General features: G+C 42.4%; 1 protein-coding gene across 4 annotated transcripts in view; it reads right to left on the bottom strand.

Annotated features, from left to right (window-relative positions):
• The window catches only part of CEP350 (centrosomal protein 350), a 109,254-nt gene that overhangs the window by 63,575 nt on the left and 25,299 nt on the right, over positions 1-20,380 (bottom strand). For all 4 annotated transcript variants that reach the window (XM_068239720.1, XM_068239721.1, XM_068239719.1 and 1 more), the window contains 8 exons: positions 19,750-19,864; positions 14,970-15,135; positions 12,321-12,784; positions 8,940-9,053; positions 5,956-6,066; positions 5,566-5,853; positions 3,382-4,004; positions 660-781 (listed from right to left, as the gene is read on the bottom strand). In XM_068239720.1, the coding sequence (XP_068095821.1) occupies positions 660-781; positions 3,382-4,004; positions 5,566-5,853; positions 5,956-6,066; positions 8,940-9,053; positions 12,321-12,784; positions 14,970-15,135; positions 19,750-19,864 (2,003 nt within the window). The remainder of the gene's footprint in view (positions 1-659; positions 782-3,381; positions 4,005-5,565; positions 5,854-5,955; positions 6,067-8,939; positions 9,054-12,320; positions 12,785-14,969; positions 15,136-19,749; positions 19,865-20,380) is intronic.

A 20,380-nucleotide genomic window follows, 5' to 3' on the forward strand; every position in this document is an offset into this window, starting at 1 on the left:
GGGAGCAATTCAGAGGGAGGAAAAGGTCGGGCACCATACAAGACTCAGGCCCGAGTTTAAATCCGTAAACTGTTGAATGGAAAATTACTAATTTTGGAAATGTAGTCATGTGATTGCTCAGGCCGAGGTTTTACTCTGCCTCCTTCAGTTCTGGATTAAGTTAAACACTATATCACTGGTCGATTGTGGTGTAGGGACCAGGAGAAGAGGGGTTCTGACTAATACCTGGAGAGAGAAAGATTCAGAAGACATTACCAAAACAATGAACGCATCTTCAAGCTAAAAGTGTCACTTACGAAGTCTTAAAATGGGGCCAGATCCATAATGCAACAAATGCTCACTGCTGGATTTCAGCCCCATTTTAAAGCCTGTGCCTTCCCATTTTATTACAACAATCTCTCCCACTAGTCACATAAGCTACAGTTAAATTACTAAAAACGATCTTGATTTTGAAGTAAACAGCAGCAGTCATGTGAGCACTGCTTCTCTGCGAGATCTTTTGTCAGACTTCTCCAGAGCTGGTCATTTTCTGGGACGGGAGGTCTTACTGAGCTGCTGCTTACAGTGACATGTCCATTCTGATTTTGCAGTAAACATCCAAACAAGTTAATTCATACAAATATACAATGGTAAAAGTTGTAAAAGGTAAAAAAACTCACCTGAGAAGGGGGTGCAGAGGCTCAGAAAGGGAGAGGTCACTACTAGAGGAAGCACTATGAGGTCTATCCTGGCCTTTATTCTCTTTGTCTGACTCCCCAGAGGGTTGGTACAAAGGTTTTACCTTCAAAAGAAAAAATAGCTTATATTAATTTAAAGGGATACTGAAGCAAGTAAAAATGAAGCACTACCACATGAGGACCGCGGGCTTTACTCCCCTTAAAGAGACACTGAAGCGGAAAAAAAAACTTGATATAGTGAATTGGTTGTGTACTATGAATAATTACTAGAAGTTTAGCAGCAAAGAAAATATTCTCATTTTTATTCTCAGGTATACAGTGTTTTTTCTAATATTGCATCATTCTATAATATGTGCAGATTACACAACACTCAGCATTCAAAATGATCCTTTCAGAGCAGTCTGTGAAGTAATGACCTCTCCTCTGGCAGAGGAAAAGTAAATAGTCCAGGAACAGTTGAGATAATAAAAGTCAGATAACAGCCCTCTCCACGACTTTGAAAGTTGCAGAGATTAATTGCTTTTTTGCATAGAGATAACAACTGGAGTTTCTTAACTCTTCCTGTACTGGAAACCATTAGACTGATGTATCTGATCTTAATGTTTTATTTCTTAGCTGTACTACACATACAAATATCATAATTTTTTTTTTCGCTTCAGTGTCTCTTTAAAGGGAACCTAAACTGAGAAGCATATGGATTTTTCCTTTTGAAATAATACCAGTTGCCTGACTCTTCTGCTGATCCTGTGTCTAATACTTTCAGCTACAGCCCCTCAACAAGCATGTAAATCAGGTGCTCTGACTGAAGTCAGACTGGATTAGCGGCATACTTGTTTCAGGTCTGTGATTCAGCCACTACTGCAGAAAAGAGATCAGCAGGACTGCCAGGCAACTGGTATTGTTTTAAAAGGAAATATCCATATGCCTCTCAGTTTAGGTTCCCTTTGACCAATTAACCATACTCGCCCATGGAGAGGGAAGACTCTGGATCCTTGAGAGCCTTCCTGTTCCTCTCAGGGTCCGCTCATTCCAGCACTGTCACCTCCATTGCATGTATTCAACCAACTGGTCGAATATGCCGTTGGGAAGCCCTTGAATCCTTGAGTGTCTCTAAAGATGGGCCGCACTGTACTGCGTGCTGCACTCTCGCGCATGCACAGTACAGATGGAGCTGCCTGCCTTCAAAAGAACTCTGGGATGAGGGCTCCTTGAGGCAGCAGGTTTGAACCGGGGACAGCGCTGGAATGTAGGGACCGTGAGAGGACCAGAAAGGCTCTTTAGCCCTCCCTCTCCATAGGGTAACTTAAAAAGAAAATTACTACAAATTAGCTTTGTATTGACACTTTCACGTCCAACAGCATGTTAAAAATATAAACATGTCATAAAAAAAAGGTAGACACTGTATCAAGAGGCTATGCAATTACCAACTCTGAAAGTTATGCCAAGTCTGCCATTAAAAGCCTCACTATTTTTGAGAGTGCAAAACGGCAATGAACCAACACCGAAAGCAAAACTTTCAGGGGGAAAAACGTTAGATATTTACCCAAGTAGTGGGAAGCCCCTGGGATGCTCCAGAGGCTTCCCACATGTTTTACAAGCCCAATGCTGCTAGCCGGGACCCTCTGCACCTCCGTGGCGCACTGCTGTTCACGTATGAGCGTGACCATACAGCACATGCATTAATACAGACCACATGTGCCCAGGAACATGAAGCCACATGTGACAGTACACCAGCAGCTTCATGCTACTTAGCATGTGCAGACCATACTGGTGCATGGGTAGAATGGTCACGCTTGTACACAAATGGTAACATGGCCGCAAAAGCATATTCAGCAAGCCCTTGTTGAATATGCTTAGAGGGCCCCAGTGCTGGAACGGTGGGCTACAGGACTATCCATAGGCTTCTTTCTATTGAGGTATCCAATCTTAATTTTGAAATCCACTTCAGGTACGCTTTAAGGTACGAACACATGTACTAGAGTGTCGCTCTTTAGGTTCTAGCTGTTGGCAGCATTGCCGGGAATGAGTGCTCTATAGCATTAATATGGGGAGGGAACACAATGGCATTGCACACGATGGTGCGGCTTCCTGCGGCCAGGGTAAGGAGGAGAACAAGGCGCAAGGGGAACACTTATACACAGACTGGATTCTCAGCTGAGACAGCCCCAAATGTGTTAAAATAATTGCTGTGCAAACAAGATGTTTGGCTCCCAGCCTAGCAGCGTGTTTTGTGCCATGGGGTGGGTAATGCGGAGGTTAAAACAGAAGCAAGCTATCAGTGTCTGCTGGTGATAATAGTGATTGGATGTGATTTTCTAGCATGTCTGATCACTAAAAAGTTCTTAGTGGACATTGGGGGACATCTAAACACACTTGGATTCACCGGCTAAGCCAGTTGCGGGCTACCAACACTGCAAGTGTGTACAGGTCTTTCTTGTCTATAAACGTGAAGACAGTTTGATTACAGTTTAGTGTTGCTTCAAAGAAATGTGTTCTCAATATAAGAGCAGTGTAACATGGATCATTTGTAAGATCAAGTGCCTATTAAGGAGTAAACACAGACGTTTGGAATGTCCATTTGGAAAAACTTACTCACTGTGCACAAACCAGTTGTGCCTCTTTTCAGCTTACAGTACCAACACGATTATATAGAGTTTCCAGGCTTATGAAAGATTTAAGAGCTTATTCACATTGTACAACATACCTGATTATCCTGTGCAGAGGTCTCAGGCCACGTTTGTCCCAGCAGTATTTTAGTGTAAGTATCCTGTGCTCGATGTACAGACGGATCCAGATATTTGTTAGATTCTATGTCCCGAACTTCCTTTTCTCGCTGTCCCACTGTAACACTTTTTCCTTTACTAAAAGCCTCTTTTTGTTTCTGGTACAACTCCTGCAGACGCTTGTTCTTTTGCTCCTCTGCTTGCCGTTGGGCCTCTCGCTGCTCCTGCTGCCTCTTTTTCCTCTCTTCCTGCTGCCGCATAATATACAGCCGTACCTGCTCAGTATCATAATGCCTCCTTTTGGAGGATAAGTGTGGCTCCTCAGGAACTTGCCCTTTCTCAGGCTTCCTTTTAGTGGGGCTGTGACTTCTGTTACGTACTTGTTTCGTGCCATCAACTGCACTATCTAGCTGCAGATCCTCCAATATGCCTCGAATTTCAAGGGGAAGGAAGTCTCTCTTTACATCTGCAGATTCAGGCTTTTGTTTTTGTTTTTCTGGAGACTGTAGCTTCTTGCTATTATCGTTTAGACCATTTGTGTTGGAGATTCTGCTTCTAAATGAACCCTCAACACGATGTGACTCAGAACGACTGGAGGCACTTGCTGTAGAATATGAGAACATTTGTGAAAAAAAATTCAGCCAAATGAAAACAAACATCAGTTTTAGATAGATGGCAGTGACCGGAAGTATGCACCAAGTACAATGTGTACTCATCTGGCCAACAGATCTTATTTCTACCTACAGCAAATCTTAATTTGTGTTGCATTGGGAAAACACAGGAAGACAGGAAGAGAACTTAAACTCCTTTTGCAACTGGAAGAGTATGATTCAACAACCAATGACCATGACACACCAAATACTCTAGCTAGAAAAACTTCCATACAATATTTTGATCCTCCTCTTATTACGTCCATTTTAAAACATTTAAAAAATAAAACTTGCCTGATGAAGGTGCAGGGTGAAGCTGAAAGACTACCCTGCGCCTGCTGAAAGTCTGGGGTGGCGTTAATGCCATCCCCCCTCCGAGTTGAAGCCACAGGGTAAGGGGGCTGTATGGCAGAGATACGTAATTTGGTCAATGGACAAGCCGAGTTACCTCGTTATTTTTCTAATTTGGGCTCCGATGATTGTCGGAGCTCAAATAAGTCACAGAGTGCCGCCATAGCCGTAATTCACATTATGGCCTATAATGGTGCCCAAATCATCTGCGCAGTCCTGTGCCAAAATTAGCCGTCTCGCCGTGACAAACGGGAGTAAGCTCTCAAAGTTCCTACAAAAGTTTCTCCTTATCTCCCTGAAAGATTAATGTACGTTCTTGTACGTTCTTCATAGGGCCCACCTAACCCCAGTTCGCTTGGTCAGGTTCGGGCATAGTGAGTACACCATGTGTCCTAATTGCAAGGTGGCGCAGGGTACATCCTACCACATGATCTGGACCTTCCTGGTAGTCAATGACGATTGTCTTAATATTATGTAATTCGTTCACGATAATATAGGCTGCTCTGTTGGGCTTGAATCTAAATTGTGTCTGTTAAAAATTACTCCATAGCATTCATAGTGCCTGCAACCTACTTACCAAGCACTGGATACCACCATCCTGCATACCCTTGAGACTTGATCCATACAGTAATTAATGTACTCCCATTTCATGAACCCGTTTATAACCGTGGGAATGCCATCTTCAATTACCTGAGGATTTGGGATGTGTGGTGGCAATCATCCCACACAGATGCTATATGATAGATATGCTCTCTCATATCTGTTTACTTTGGTGTTCGGCCTGGGGTGCTGTTCTCCCATTCAGCATTTTGTACACTAGCATGTGACTTGTTGATAGGAGTTTTGAGTCACATTTTACATACGTTTCTACAACAATGCTCTTTACAACTAGTTTCTACAATTCTCTACAATACACATAAAAAACATGAAGACGCGGTATAGGTTAACTGTACACACACTCTCAAGTGCAGTTATGTTAGACTAGTCACATTATCCTGCAGTCAGCTCTGCCCCTTGTTTATTAACAGATATCCTAAGTGGATAATTTCTCAATGCAATTTATGGGGAAAACACAAGTAAGTCAGCACAGTTATAACAAGTAAAAAATGCTTGCAGAAGTCAATCTGTGAATGGTAAAAAAAAGATGGACTAGAATCTAGTAACCTGATTTACTGGATTTGTCCTGGGACTCCTTTGGTGGCTCTTTGGAGGATGCTCTTTTGCTAGAATGTCTATCACTTGACTTGGAACGGCCCTCCCTCCTCTTTTTGTCCATACGCCTGTCTTTCGATTGCGGCCTTTTGTCTGTTCCGTTTATGGAGGTATTTTGTTTGCTTATTTGAAGATCATTAGACAGAGTAGCTGATTCCTTCTCAACCTTAGGTGCAGGACCCAAAATTTGCTTCACTAGTTTCTGACCATCTCTCCATGAAGATGTACTAATGAGGTGTCCTGAAACAAGAAAAAAATGGAATATACAAATTTAATTTTACAATACTGCTATAAAAAAATAAATAAATGAAAGAATGGTACTTTGTTACCATATAGACTCACCTATCTTGCCATCAGGACTTGCAGAGCCTCCAGCTCCTCCCAGCCTTTGCACCTTCCTCACTGGCCTGGATGCTCTCTTCTCCTTGGTCTTTTCACTCGACTGTGGTACTTCTATATGAGAAAAGGGTTCAGAGTAAAATTTTACTTTCACCAGAAGTGCTATAAACATTAGTGCTATCCAGTTATAATTTAAGATAAAAAAACTAAAAACAAAAAGTAGAATTTCCAAAACTGGGTGAAGCTGAAATTGCTATCCTATGCAAGCCTGAAATATGTACTCTTTTGTAGGATAGGGACTAAATAATTAACTGTATAGAGTAGGAGCTTGTAGTGTATTTTCTACACCTGGCCTAATCCACTGACTGAAAACAACCCTGGAAACTCCCATATCACTCTCTTTCAAGAACAATGTTAAACAACTATATGTTACATGCACATTTCACTTGTTTAAATGCAAGAAAGCGGACTTGCTTTTAACTCATCCAATGCACAGTGGTGATATGAAGGGTAGTGTTTCACTTCAAAATTTAGTGTCCGTCTACTTTGCTGTTAAAACTGAGTTTGCTGCCCGTTTTGCTCATTCAATGGTCATTACTAACGGATTTACTGACCCAACAGTATACAAGCCTGGGACGTCTAACTTCACCATCTGCATGCCCTGGACATACACTGAGTGGCCCCCAAAAGAGACACCCTCTAATAACGAGTTGATCCACCTTTAGCCCTGATCAGTACTGTAGATGTTATTGTTGCCATGGACTCAACAAGATGCTGATACCATTGCTGAGGAATATTGGCATATTCTGACAAAATGGCAGCTCTAGGTTGGGTCAGATTGGATGGTGGGGTTTCCAAGCTTTGAAGTGATCTTTCGACTTTGGCCCACAAATGTTCAATAGGATTGAGGTCATGGGACTGAGCTGGCTATGGAAGCAGGTTAAACTCTGATTAATATTCCTCAAATCAATTTGAGACCGACTAAGCACAGTGGTAAGGGCCCACGACAGGCATCTTTTCCTATTTTTCTGCGATACCAAAGGCATTCTTGCTGGTCTCCTACTCCTAAAGCCCATCCTTTAGAAAGTACATCTTGTTGTGCGTTGGGATATGCTTTGTGATGCACCTGCATTGAATTGAGCTGTAATTTGTCTGGTTGTTGCCCTTCTGTTGCTATGGACTATACACGCTATTCGCCTTTCACCTCTCTCGTTCACCAACCTTTTTCGACCAGTATAGTCCTTATCGCTTGAAGTTATTTCGCTTATCTGCCCTTCTTTAAACACTCGAGACACTGTTGGGCGAGAAAATCCTAAAAGCACCAGCTCTTCTTGCACAGACAATCATCCCTCTTTCAAAGTCACTTGAATCTTTCGTCTTACTCATTTTGGTATCAACTTCCATAATAAAAATATCGTCCAAAGCTAAATGTTTCTTATGCATTGTTAGGTCACTATGTCACCGTTGGACTGGTTTACTTTCAAATAAGAGGGGTCTCTAATTTTTGGCCACTCAGTATATATATATATATATATATATATATATATATATATATATATATATATATATATATATCTCAAAGCTGTGCATGGACATGGCCTTCTGGGGACTTGTTCTGCAAGACTCAATATAAACAGGAGAGCTCAACCAAGTATTCCTTTTAAACCATGGATCTACATACAGAAGGCACTAGCATATCAAAGCAGATTAGCAGGAAATGGATAGTGCAGCATGTGTGATCACTTTCCCCTTGTCAGCAGTCTAACAGTGGTTTCTGAAGGGCACTGACAGTAGAGATGGTCAGTGAGAAGCTAATAATTCTGTCATGCATGCAAATTTAACTAATTGCATACAGCTTGGAAATGGGCCAATCAAAATCATTAGGAATTGCATTCGCTTGGCTCTGCTGCAAGCTGCATACAATTTGAATAAATCTGCATGCAAACCAAAGCAACTCACAGGTCATCTAATATACAAACAACTACATAAAAAGCTCACTGCATCACACATTACTAGAACCTTAAAAAGTGTACCAGAGATTAAGAATACTTACCGTCTTATACATATCTGGGGCTTCCTCCAGCCCCATGGGTATGTATTGCTCCCACACCGCCGTCCTCCACTGCCTGCAGCTCCGGCGGCAGGTCTCGTAACTTCCTCCAGTCGCATCCAGTCTGCACAAGAGGAAGTGCGCTCTTTACCTATCTCTCCAGCGGCCGTAAACCGTGTACTTCCTCTTGCGCAGACTGGCCACGACTGGAGGAAGTTACGGGACCTGGTACCAGAGTACCGGTACTGATCCATTTTCAAGCTGCATACGTTTGCATAATCCTGCATCAACTCAAAATTATTTATCATCATTATCATCATTGACCATCCCTAGTCATCGCAGCGACCTAGCTGTGATCCCATCTGAGAAGTGACTCGGTGCCACAATCTACCTCCTTTCACTGCTGATTGTAGGGATGGTGTGACCATTACAACCTCTAACCACCTCTCCAGATAATACATATTAATATTTCACCTTAGTCGTGAATTATGTGTATCAGTTGATTTGTATGATCTAAATCCCAATTCTTATGTGACACTCAAACTTTTGGAGTTGTATACCTACATGTTTTTTTTTTTACTGTCTCCTATAAAATCAATTGCTGTTTTCATCTCAGTGTTATATACTGGTTGGTAGGAGTTGAGGCTAGTGTTGTTTACACATTGTATCTTGGTCATATGTTATAAGATATACAAGTACATAGGTGAGGTGCAAACTCCAAGCAAGTCACACACCCTTTATCACAGGTGTCGAATCCCAGGCCTGGAGGGCCAGATCCATGCCAGTGTTTAGGATGGACTGAGAAAGAGAGGAATGTGTTCTACCTGATGGACCACACCTTTCCTGATTCAGACCCATCAATTCATTTGAGCGGTGTCAAAAACGTGAGGACCTCGACCCTCGCAGGAAAGGTTTGACATCCCTGCCCTATACTCACCATGGAATGAATGTGGTAGTGTACCATGCAAGTGTGCACTGAGATCCTGAAATTCAGCCTCCTGCCAGACCTTGCCATCTGGGGTACGAATTTTTGTTTCTGGATTGTTAAAACCTGAATAAGAGAAAAAAAAAATGTGCCAATCCTGTTATAGTATGGACCAGTACGGTTTAAAAGTTAGTTTGGGCACAGATACAATTAAAGGGAACCTAAAAACTGAGAACGATATGGATTTTTCATTTTAAAATAATACCAGTTGCCTGACTCTCCTGATGATCCTGTGTCTCTAATACTTTCAGCCACATCCCCGAGAACAAGCATGCAGATCAGGTGCTCTGACTGAAGTCAGACTGGATTAGCTGCATGCTTGTTTCAGGTATGTGATTCAGCCACTACTGCAGCCAAAGAGATCAGCAGGATGACAGGCAACTGGTATTGTTTAAATGGAAACATCCATATACCTCTCAGTTTAGGTTCCCTTTATTTGCGGTCATTAAATCCCTAGAATTGTAAGTGAAAACCCAAATTAACATCTATTCCTATACAAATATTCTAAAAGTAATATCACAGCAATTCCTGCTAACTTCAGCTCAAAGTTCTTACCTATTGAAAGTGCAGTTTTTTTCCCCACACAATTTCCTTTCGCCTAAATAAATATATACTATAAATGTTTAAAGTGGAACTAAACTCATAACCTCCTCCTCTGCTCTAAAAGAAGATTAGCCACAGCATGATAACCTTTATAAAAAAAAATATAATTTACATTTTAATTTATGGCAATGCACCGAAATCCCCCCCCCCCCCCCCCCCCCTCTAATTGTGTGCTGTAATAGAGTTTGGGTCCGCTTAGAAAAAAAAAAAGTCAACAAACTTGATGAAATAGAGAAAAGACACAGAAAGAAAGACACTTTTCTGAACTTTAAGGTCACAAAACAGATTATGGGTTACTAACACTTGAATTAGGTTTATTTTCAAATAAGCTTTATGTTTCTTATGGTTTTCTACCTTCTGCAAGAGGGCTACCGTTTTTACACCATTTCCTAAAAATGTATGAGTAGCCTTGCATGGTCAAGCCCAGCTGTTTAGTCATACGCTGATCTATAATGAATGCTGCCAGACTATACTATGCAACAACCATCTGACTACAGCCTATCACACAAAAAAATGTCATCGTAATACAAACACAGTGGAAATAGGGTGAATCTTAAAGGGGAACTTCGGCCTAAACAAACATACTGTCATCAAGTTACACTAGTTATGTTAATTAGAATAGATAGGTAATATAATCTCTTACCCACCCAGTTTTAAAAGAACAGGCAAATGTTTGTGATTCATGGGGGCTGCCATCTTTTTCATGGGGGCAGCCATCTTTTTGGTTGAAAGGAGGTGACAAGGAGCAGGAGACACAGTTTCAACTACCCTGTGTCCTGATTACTCCTCCCAGCTGCACACGCTAGGCTTCAAATGTCAAATTCAAAATGTAAAAAAAAATAAAAAAATAAAAAAAATAAAAATAAAAAATTGCACCAAAACAGCAGAACGAGAACAACAAAATCAGAAATCCCATCATGCTTTGCACAGCATCAGGAGAAAAAAGCCCCGGCAGTTTTCTTCTGTGCAGCTAAAAATGAGACTTGTATAAGAGAAACAAAGTTCTGATGCTGTGAAACTGTTAAAGAAACACCAAGCCTTTTCAGTGCTGCTGAGTCGATTTTTAGTCCGGAGGTTCACTTTAAGAACATAATATTGGTTACCAGAAAGAAAAGTAATCCAAAGGTGTGTGTTGACATTGCAACAACACAAATGCACAGTTGGAATAAGTCACATTTCAGATAGTTCACGTAAAACACCCGTGAGGTTACCTATAAAAACATAACTTTCATAGCATACTCAGTATTATTATAGCATGTGCAGTCTCATGTCTCGGCCATGTTCAAGTACTGTCTAGTATAAGTAACAGGAGAATATATATATATATATATATATATATATATATATATATATATATATATATATATATATATATATATATATATATATATATATATATATATATATATATATATATATATATATATATATATATATATATATATATATATATATATATATATAGTACCCCACCAAGTACCCCACGATACACATACACCTATTATCAATACACTTCAATAATGCATAGATGCTTCCCAAATTTTTCAATCCTTTTAATTAAAATCCATTGGGCCTAATGCGGTACACTCTGGCAAAGTTGCCAAGTGCAGGCAATGCACAGCATTTTTACCATTATGAACGCAGGGGGAGCACTGGCTGTTAACCCATTAGCTTCATGTGTTATTGTGGTAAAGTGTGCATTGCAATAATGCTGCAAGTTACCATAACAACACACATTATGCTAAGGATTAATGGCCGGTGCTCCCCCTGCGCTAGTAATGGTAAAATTGCTGTCATGGCATGTTTACTGGAGTTTACTGCATCAGGCACATTGACTCTAGGACTTACTATTCTCCAAAAGGTATGTATAAAACTTGTACATGTACTCATCTCTGGTTTCCTTTAATGTAGACATACATCAGGTGATGAGGGGCAGATTCGACCAAGAGACAAATCTCTCTCTGATCTAATAAGATTAGAGAGAGATCCGTCGGCAGCCTATTCACCGCAGGCCGATTCCCAATCTATTTCATGTTAAGATCTCTCAGGAATCGTGTCTGCCGCTATTACCAGTGTATAATTTACGTGTATGTGTGCATTTATACGTTACCTGTGCTGTGTCATGGTGCCCGTCTGTGTTCCAAATCCACCGCTCTTCCTTTTAGCCCTATACATGCCGCCAGCGTGTTGTGCATGACGTCACACTTGCGCTGCTTGCTATCTGCTGGCGAAGTGTATAGGGCTACTGGAAGAGCAGCTGATTCAGAAGACGGACGGGCACCACAACAGCACAGGTAAATGTATAAATGCACATTTATACATTGGGGAACAACGGCAGGGTTTTTGCCGTGTCCATCTCTTGTCCCCATATTGCTCGCCGTTACCGCTGCACGCCTGTTCAACGACGACAGTCTGACTTCTTGCAGCACGTCTGATCAACATGCTCAGTCTGATTTGGTTGCATCGTCGATTGAGCATGCACTTGGTGGCACCGATTTTCATCCGATTCAATAATTATCGAATCGGATGGTCGATCGACCGCCAAGCCTCAAGATGTATGGGTATATTAAGAAACCATTAATGATAGCAAAGCAAGGGTTAACCAAACCCCCAGTCTGTGTAATCTATGTAGATCAAACTGTACATTTTCAACACCTGTATTGACTTGAGCTGAAGACTGTCGCTTGAGAGGGCAGCTGTAAGTTATTCTGTTACATACTAGAAACTTACCACGGTAGGATGGCGGTGGGGGAGCAGCTGCCACTTTCCGTGTCTTGGCACTTGTAAGGTCTGTGTGGTTTGTAGCGTTTGGGAACCGTTCTTTGTTATCCTTCTCCACTGATATCTCCCATTGCCGGCGAATTCTCTCTTTCAGTTTTTCCAGTTTGAGGTCAGGCTGACGCTTCTTTAAATTATCTAGTTTATTACTTGAGGGGCTGAATGATGGAGGAGGATTGGAAGATTCTGATGGTTGCAGCTCTCTAAAACTAGTTTGTGCACCATTGTGGGGCTGCTGTAACCTCCACTCTAAAGCATCAATGGCTAGTCTGTCATTCAAATATCGCACAGAGGTCTCATCCACAGCTGAAGTACGGGTGCTGTCAAAGTCCTTTTCTTCCTGTACACCATTGCTTTGCGCAGGTGCAGGGTACACAGTGCTCCTCTCATTTGAAGAAACTGTAGTAACAGCATCCCTAAAAAGGAGAATATAAATCAGAGGAGGAGTCTTGAACACAGAAGACCTGACCGAGGATCTAGTTTAAAGTATGAGGGTCATCCAGAATGTAACAGCCATTATCATCTAATCAATTAAGGAAGCATCTTATTTTAGACACAGTGAGCCATTTGAAATTAACTTTTTCTCCTAAGAGATAATTTTACATCTTCTCTATAAAATAACTTTTCAGCAATCTCCTTTTGAAAAAGTACCAAAAAAGGAGTTGGAAAAGTAGTATAAAAATTTTAAATATTTTGTTGCTTGTCAGGGTTTAAACTGCATTTTATTGGTGTGAAAAAAGCACCCAGGAGAAAACTCAGGAGAAATAGGCCAGTGCATCTTATTATTATTATTTAGTATATATATAGCGCCGACATATTACGCAGCGCTGTACAGTATATATATATATATCTATATATATCTTGTCACTAACTGTCCCTCAAAGGAGCTCACAATCTAATCCCTACCATTGCCATATGTCTATATTATGTAGTGTAAGTACTGTAGTCTAGGGCCAATTTTAGGGGGAGCCAATTAACTTATTAGTATGTTTTTGGAATGTGGGAGGAAACCGGAGTGCCCGGAGGAAACCCACGCAGACACAGAGAGAACATACAAACTCTTTGCAGATAGTGCCCTGGCTGGGATTCGAACCAGGGACCCAGTGCTGCAAGACGAGAGAGCTAACCATTACACCACCGTGCTGCCCAGGTGATTGTGTGCCAATGTAATCTTATGATTACATTGGCACACAATCACCTCCTCTATTTAGTGATTTTGCCCGTAGAAAGGTCCTGTATCTGAATCTTCCATTTCCAGTCCGCTTGTCTGCAGTATCCGGAGAATTGCTTCAGGGAGCAAACTTGCGGTTCAGCGGATCATGCGGAACGGATCATGCGGAACGGATCATCCGTTCCGTTTGTACAGTATCCGTTCCGCAAACTGACCGAACCGAGCCTAAGCTTGTGAACCGAGGTAATAACATTGTATCAACAGAAGAATGTAAAACAACGGATAATTAACCTTCCTGGCGGTAACCCCGAACGTGGTTGGGGTAAGCCGCGCAGGAGGATTTCTCAGGCCCTGCTGGCCCGTTTTGCCTAAATTTTTTTTTTTTTGGCGACACGAAGCTAGCACTTTGCTAGCTGCATGTGCACACCGATCGCTGCTACCCGCCGATTCGCCGCGCCGCCCCCCCCCCCCGACCCCATGCGCTGCCTGGCCAATCAGTGCCAGACAGCGCTGAGGGGTGGATCGGGACTCCCCTTGACGTCACGACGACAGTGACGTTATCCCGCCCATCACCATGGCGACGGGGGAAGCCCTAATGGAAATCCTGGTTAGAACGGGATTTCCAGACGTGCTTGATCGCCTAGGCTCGCTACATGATTTAAAAAACAAAAACTGCTGCGCTACCCCCTGGCGGTTTTTAATAGACCGCCAGGAGAGTTAACTACTCAGAGCTGACAGACACAAGAAATTTATGCTAAATAGCTGCTGTATTATATTAAAATGTATTAATAAAATGCAATAGCAGATAAACTGAACTTTGGGACCTTGTAATTTGTAAACAGGCATTAGTACTTGTGCACAAAAGCAAATATGGTAACTGAATGGGTGATAAAAAGTAGGAAAACGCATTTTTATTGAAGGTTATGTCAGAGGTTTATTCCACTTTATGCTCCTCTGGTATCGGCTTACAAGGTTTTCAATTGCTTTGTTGTAGTAGCATCACACTCCTCATTTATGAGTTGGAGGGATTCATTAAATCAAAAATCAATAATGTACATGCAGCTACCCTAGCTTACAGTGCACTGAGCAGCATTTTTTTGTGCATGGTTCCAGTGGTGGCTATTTGGGCGCAGGCAGAAGTAGAGACATATCTCTCCCATGCTTTTCTCTCTTCCAGCCCCCCTCTCTCCCCCCAAATCTGTGTAGCGAGCACAGTTTATATTCAGATTGCTGTGGGACAGAAGGCTGTGTAACATCATGACTAGGCTAAACATCACTGATAGGGCAGGCTAAGTACTAATATACCAGAATTTATAGTTATAAGAAGTTTCTGATGCAGAATCTGGGATTATTGACAAATCTGGTAGCCTGAATAAGTTTTAATGTTACAGCTGCTGTTTAGTAGGCAGGCCACATTTTATTTTTCCTACCGGTATGAGGCCAAAGGCTCCCGGAAGCCCACATGGCAAGAACTCTTCACATTGCTCTCCAGGGTAGTGACGCGGAGCGGACTGCGCGAGGACTTCTCTCTGACAGATTTCCTAGGGCGGGAAGACTTACTGGGACGATCATTTGGATCCTCAACGTAACGACCATCTACAGTTACAATCAATTAAAAAAAAATAAAAACAGTGCATTGCCAAAATACAAAAATAAGAACCGTAATGCCAGTTAAACTAATGGCCGGTTCCAACTGCATGGATGAAAACTGATCCATCAAACAGATCAGCTTTTAATGGGCATCCATTTTTCATTCGTGACCTTCTGTTCCATTAGCAAGCGGTCAATGCGATGCATCTGCCAATCCGGATATATCGCACTTTCCCCAAAATTGCACTCCCTTCATAGGACGTGCATAACGGATCTGTTACAACAGAGTAATGTGAACAGATGCTACTGACATAACATAGGATACGTTCGCATCAGTAAGGGCCCGTTTCCACTAGGAGCGATGCGATGTGGCTACATAGCCGCATCGCACCACGTGTATGCTGAAACACATGCACGCCAATGGTAGAGTTTCCACTGCTTGCATATTGTGCGGAGCGGTGCAATCCGAGAATCTACCGCATGCTGCAGATTATCGCACGCCCGCATCCTATCTCTTCCATTCACTTCCGCATCGGGAGATGAGGAAGTGACGCGGGCGACGGCGGAAGTGATGCAGCTACCTAGCCGCATCGCATCACTTTAGTAGTGGAAACAGGCCCTAAGGATCTGCTACGCTAAGGCCCAGTTTACACTTAATCAGTTGCTCACAGTTATATCTGAAAGGACAACTGATTTTCAAAGTAATGCCCATGTTTTCCTATGGCACAGTTCACACTTAGGCCTTGTTCACATTGCGTTTGGCTCGCATGTCCATTGGGCTGTTTTTCAGGCGTCTTTTTTTTTCAACTCTTGGCGCTTGAGTGGGCGATTCATTTTTGTGCTTAGCGGTTTTCTAAGCAATTTTTCCGAGCGGATTTGTAATTCTCTCCCTGACACAAATCAGGAATTGATCTCTTTGACCCGGAAAAAATAATTACAATGTATGCATTCTTAAAAACGCAAACAAACAATACACAAAGCGTTTTTGTGAGCGTTTTGCGTTGCTTCTATAGTTTCTAATGAGGTGAAATCGCCAAAAAAATGGTACACGCACCACTTTACTGACAGCGCACGACCCACGCTGATATGAACCTTGTCATAGACATTCATTGTCCACGCGGTGGGGGGGGGGGGGGGGGGGGGGTGTTTTTAAAAACCGCACGCGGGCGAAAAAATCCAAAACCGCCTGCAGTATGAACAAGCCCTTAAAGAGACTCCGTAACAAAAATTGCATCCTGTTTTTTATCATTCTACAAGTTCCAAAAACTATTCTAATGTGTTCTGGCTTACTGCAGCAAGTTCTACTATCACAGTCTCTGTAATAAATCAATGTATCTTTCCCTTGTCAGACTTGTCAGCCTGTGTCTGGAAGGCTGCCAAGTTCTTCAGTGTTGTGGTTCTGCTATGCACTCCCCCCTCAGAGGGGAAAGAAACCCACAAATGATCTCTTGAGATTCAAAAGGAAGGCTGTATACAGCCTGCTTGTGTATGGATGTATTTTCTATGTGTGGACATACTGTACATCAACCTACTTCCTGTTTTGGTGGCCATTTTGTTTGTTTATAAACAAACTTTTTAAAACTGTTTTTAACCACTTTTAATGCGGCGGGGAGCAGCGAAATTGTGTCAGAGGGTAATAGGAGATGTCCCCTAACGCACTGGTATGTTTACTTTTGTGCGATTTTAACAATACAGATTCTCTTTAAAGAGAACCTGAACTGAAAATTAAAAGGCAAAATAAACATACACAAGTCATACTTACCTCCCATGTAGTCAACTCATCAATCTCTTTCTCCTCTCCTGCGTCCTGTTTGTCCACTGTGATCAATGAAATAGAAAATTGTGGAGCGTCCCAATTGTTGCCACAGGAGAATGTGCCCAGGCTATGATCCGTCAGCACTCCGGATCCAAATCAGTAGTAGAGAGTAGAGCCGGCACCATCCAAGTTAATTATATGCTCTTTTATTCGATATTCATGCATAATATCAGGCAAAAATACAGCAATGTCAAGCAACGTTTCAGGGCTATCGCCCCTTTGTCAAGCTGGTGCTGCATCAATGTTACAACAGATAATCACAATGCACGTTATATAGTATTGCTAATCAGTGAAAGCCAATCATTTCAAATCTCACTCTAGCCAATCATGATAGTCCTACAACACACGGACCTGATGGGGAACTATATGGCTATACACTAACTGGGTGAAGACGCAGGTACACTCCCACTCCCACTATGACTCACCTCCTCTGCCCCTATTGTCCGTCTGGCTCCCTCACTCCCACAATACAGGTCGCCTCAGGCGGACCTGATGGGGAACCCACAGAGCAACACGCCGGCTGCAGTGCTACTGCGCAGCTGCTGTACGTGTAGACTGGCATTGTGTGACGCAGTCGCGGGTCCCGCTCGCGGCTATCTGTCACTAGATGTAAGACGGGGCGGAGGGGGTGGCCAATGACGTAGCACCACTTCCCCATTGGCAAATGCGAACACCAGGTCGCATAAGCCATGATTAATTAGCATAAGTAAATAAACTTGCATCTGTACAGTGCGACAGATACATCATGCTAAGAAGCAGTAGGCACACAAACAAGTACAAATGTCATAACTAAACAGTATCAATGTTTCACAGGACAGTTAGTCTATAGGGGGAGGGGGCAGCAGAAAGAAAAAGATCAAACAGAGACGGATCACACTAGAGGCTGTACACAGTGGTGTCAGTGTCGCTATAAATCTGTGCATTAAGGGGTAGTCTGTTCATTATAGTTAACAAAGGGACTTGAAGCCTCATTTGGTAACATACTTTTGCTGCTGCCCCCTCCCCCTATAGACTCACTGTCCTGTGAAACATTGATACTGTTTAGTTATGACATTTGTACTTGTTTGTGTGCCTACGGCTTCTTAGCATGATGTATGTGTCGCACTGTACAGATGCAAGTTTATTTACTTATGCTAATTAATCATGGCTTATGCGACCTGGTGTTCACATTTGCCAATGGGGAAGTGGTGCCACGTCATTGGCCACCCCCTCCGCCCAGTCTTACATCTAGTGACGGATAGCCGCGACTGCGTCACACAATGCCAGTCTACACGTACAGCAGCTGCGCAGTAGCACTGCAGCCGGCGTGTTGCTCTGTGGGTTCCTCATCAGGTCCGCCTGCGGCGACCTGTATTGTGGGAGTGAGGGGGCTAGACGGACAATAGGGGCGGAGGAGGCAAGTCATAGTGGGAGAGTGGGAGTGGGAGTGTACCTGCGTCTGCACCCAGTCAGTGTATAGCCATATAGTTCCCCATCAGGTCCGTGTGTTGTAGGACTATCATGATTGGCTAGAGTGAGATTTGAAATGATTGGCTTTCACTGATTAGCAATACAATATAACATGTGCATGGTGATTATCTGTTGTAACATTGATGCAGCACCAGCTTGACAAAGGGGCGATAGCCCTGAAACGTTGCTTGACATTTCTGTATTTTTGCCTGATATTATGCATGAATATCGAATAAAAGAGCATATAATTAACTTGGATGGAGCCGGCTCTACTCTCTTCCACTGTGATCAATGGAATTCTCCGTCCTCCATTTTGAAAATGGCCATTACCCCATAACAGCTTCCTGGTCAGCACACTGTTAAACTGTAACATCGTCCACTTGAGCCATAGGGAAAAATGGACATTACCTTGCATATTCAGTTGTAACTGACAGCAGCTGATATAGAACTGACAGCAACTGGTATATTTCAGTTCTGACAAAATATTGTCAGAACTGAAAGGGATCACTATAAGAAGAAAATGGTGAGCTTCTGAGAGGAAGTGACAGCGAGGTAAGAATGCAATATTAATTTGCAGCTACATTATGTGTTTATTTTAAATAATGGTACTTAGTTCAGGTTCCCTTTAAAGAGAAACTCAGACCAAGAATTGAACTTTATCCCAATCAGTAGCTGATACCCCCTTTTACATGAGAAATCTATTACTTTTCACAAACAGACCATCAGGGGGCGCTGTAAGGTTGATATTGTGGTGAAACCCCTCCCAGAAGATACAAGAAAAGTAGGTACTCTTGGCAGTTTCCTGTCTGTGAACCTTGTTGCATTGTGGGAAATAGCTGTTTACAGCTGTTTCCAACTGCCAAAAAAAAAACACACAGCAGCTACATCACCTGCCAACAGTAAAAATGTCACCATGTAATAAATATCAAAATGTAAATCAGGGATTTAAAAGATTTTACAATGGGCAAACACTGACTAAATCATTTATACATAATTGTAAAAATGAAGCACTTTTTTTTATTACATTATTGTTACTGGAGTTCCTCTTTAACGCGTTTTAACTGAAATCTTCTTACAATGCACTGCTATGGAGAAGAAAAAAAATGCGTACTAACTGATTTAGTGTAAACGGGACCTAAACGGACCGTTTTATATGCCAGCATGAACCTGCCCTTAGTGGTCAGACTTCTTGTATCATTCAGCAGTTGAAATCCAACTGGTTGCCCTGGGCAACTAATACACGTGGTAATATTTTCATGCAGCTCTCCTGAAACTCCCTTCCACTACTCTTGACTGCACATCTTCTTTAGCAAATCACCCCAACATTCTAGCACATGAAGATACCAGAAACATACCTTTCCTGCTTATTTTACGGGTAGCACTGCTTGTTGGCTTCCTGGCGTCCATAATGGCATCAAACACCACATTGCCTGTAGGGGCCACATCCAGCTTATTTTCAATATGTCTCAACTAAAAAGGAAAAAAAGTGCATCTATTGTTAACTACAATAGTAAAGTTATAACACCATTTCCTTTGTGAAAATTACAATGAAGAATAAGTATTACAAGGTGAAAATAGTCAGAATGTCACATTGAAAAGCAGCTAATAGAAATCTTTATACTCCCCTAAGCCATGAGCAACATCCATGCAAATTAACGCTCCCCCCCATAGCCCTCAACTGTAGACCATCAGAGATGCACTCACTGCAGTGTGATGTGGGATGGAAGAGAGCCTCTCAGAAATCATTTGTACGCTGTAGGCACTCAAGATTCAAGATGGGGTTTACATCTATTTTTTGCCTTGCGGTGGGGATGCAATACTCCTGCCACATCCCACTACAATGCAAAAAACGACAAACATATGACCCCTGCGGCAGAGTGCGCTGACAGGGTCATATGCACAGCGACGCCCCATGCTCAATGACGTACTCCCTGCTGGGCAGGAAGTATGCCACAGGGATTCCGGTCCGTCCGCGCATGCACGCCG

The sequence above is a fragment of the Hyperolius riggenbachi genome, chromosome 6 (assembly GCF_040937935.1).
Source record: "Hyperolius riggenbachi isolate aHypRig1 chromosome 6, aHypRig1.pri, whole genome shotgun sequence".
Classification (NCBI taxonomy): Eukaryota; Metazoa; Chordata; class Amphibia; order Anura; family Hyperoliidae; genus Hyperolius; species Hyperolius riggenbachi.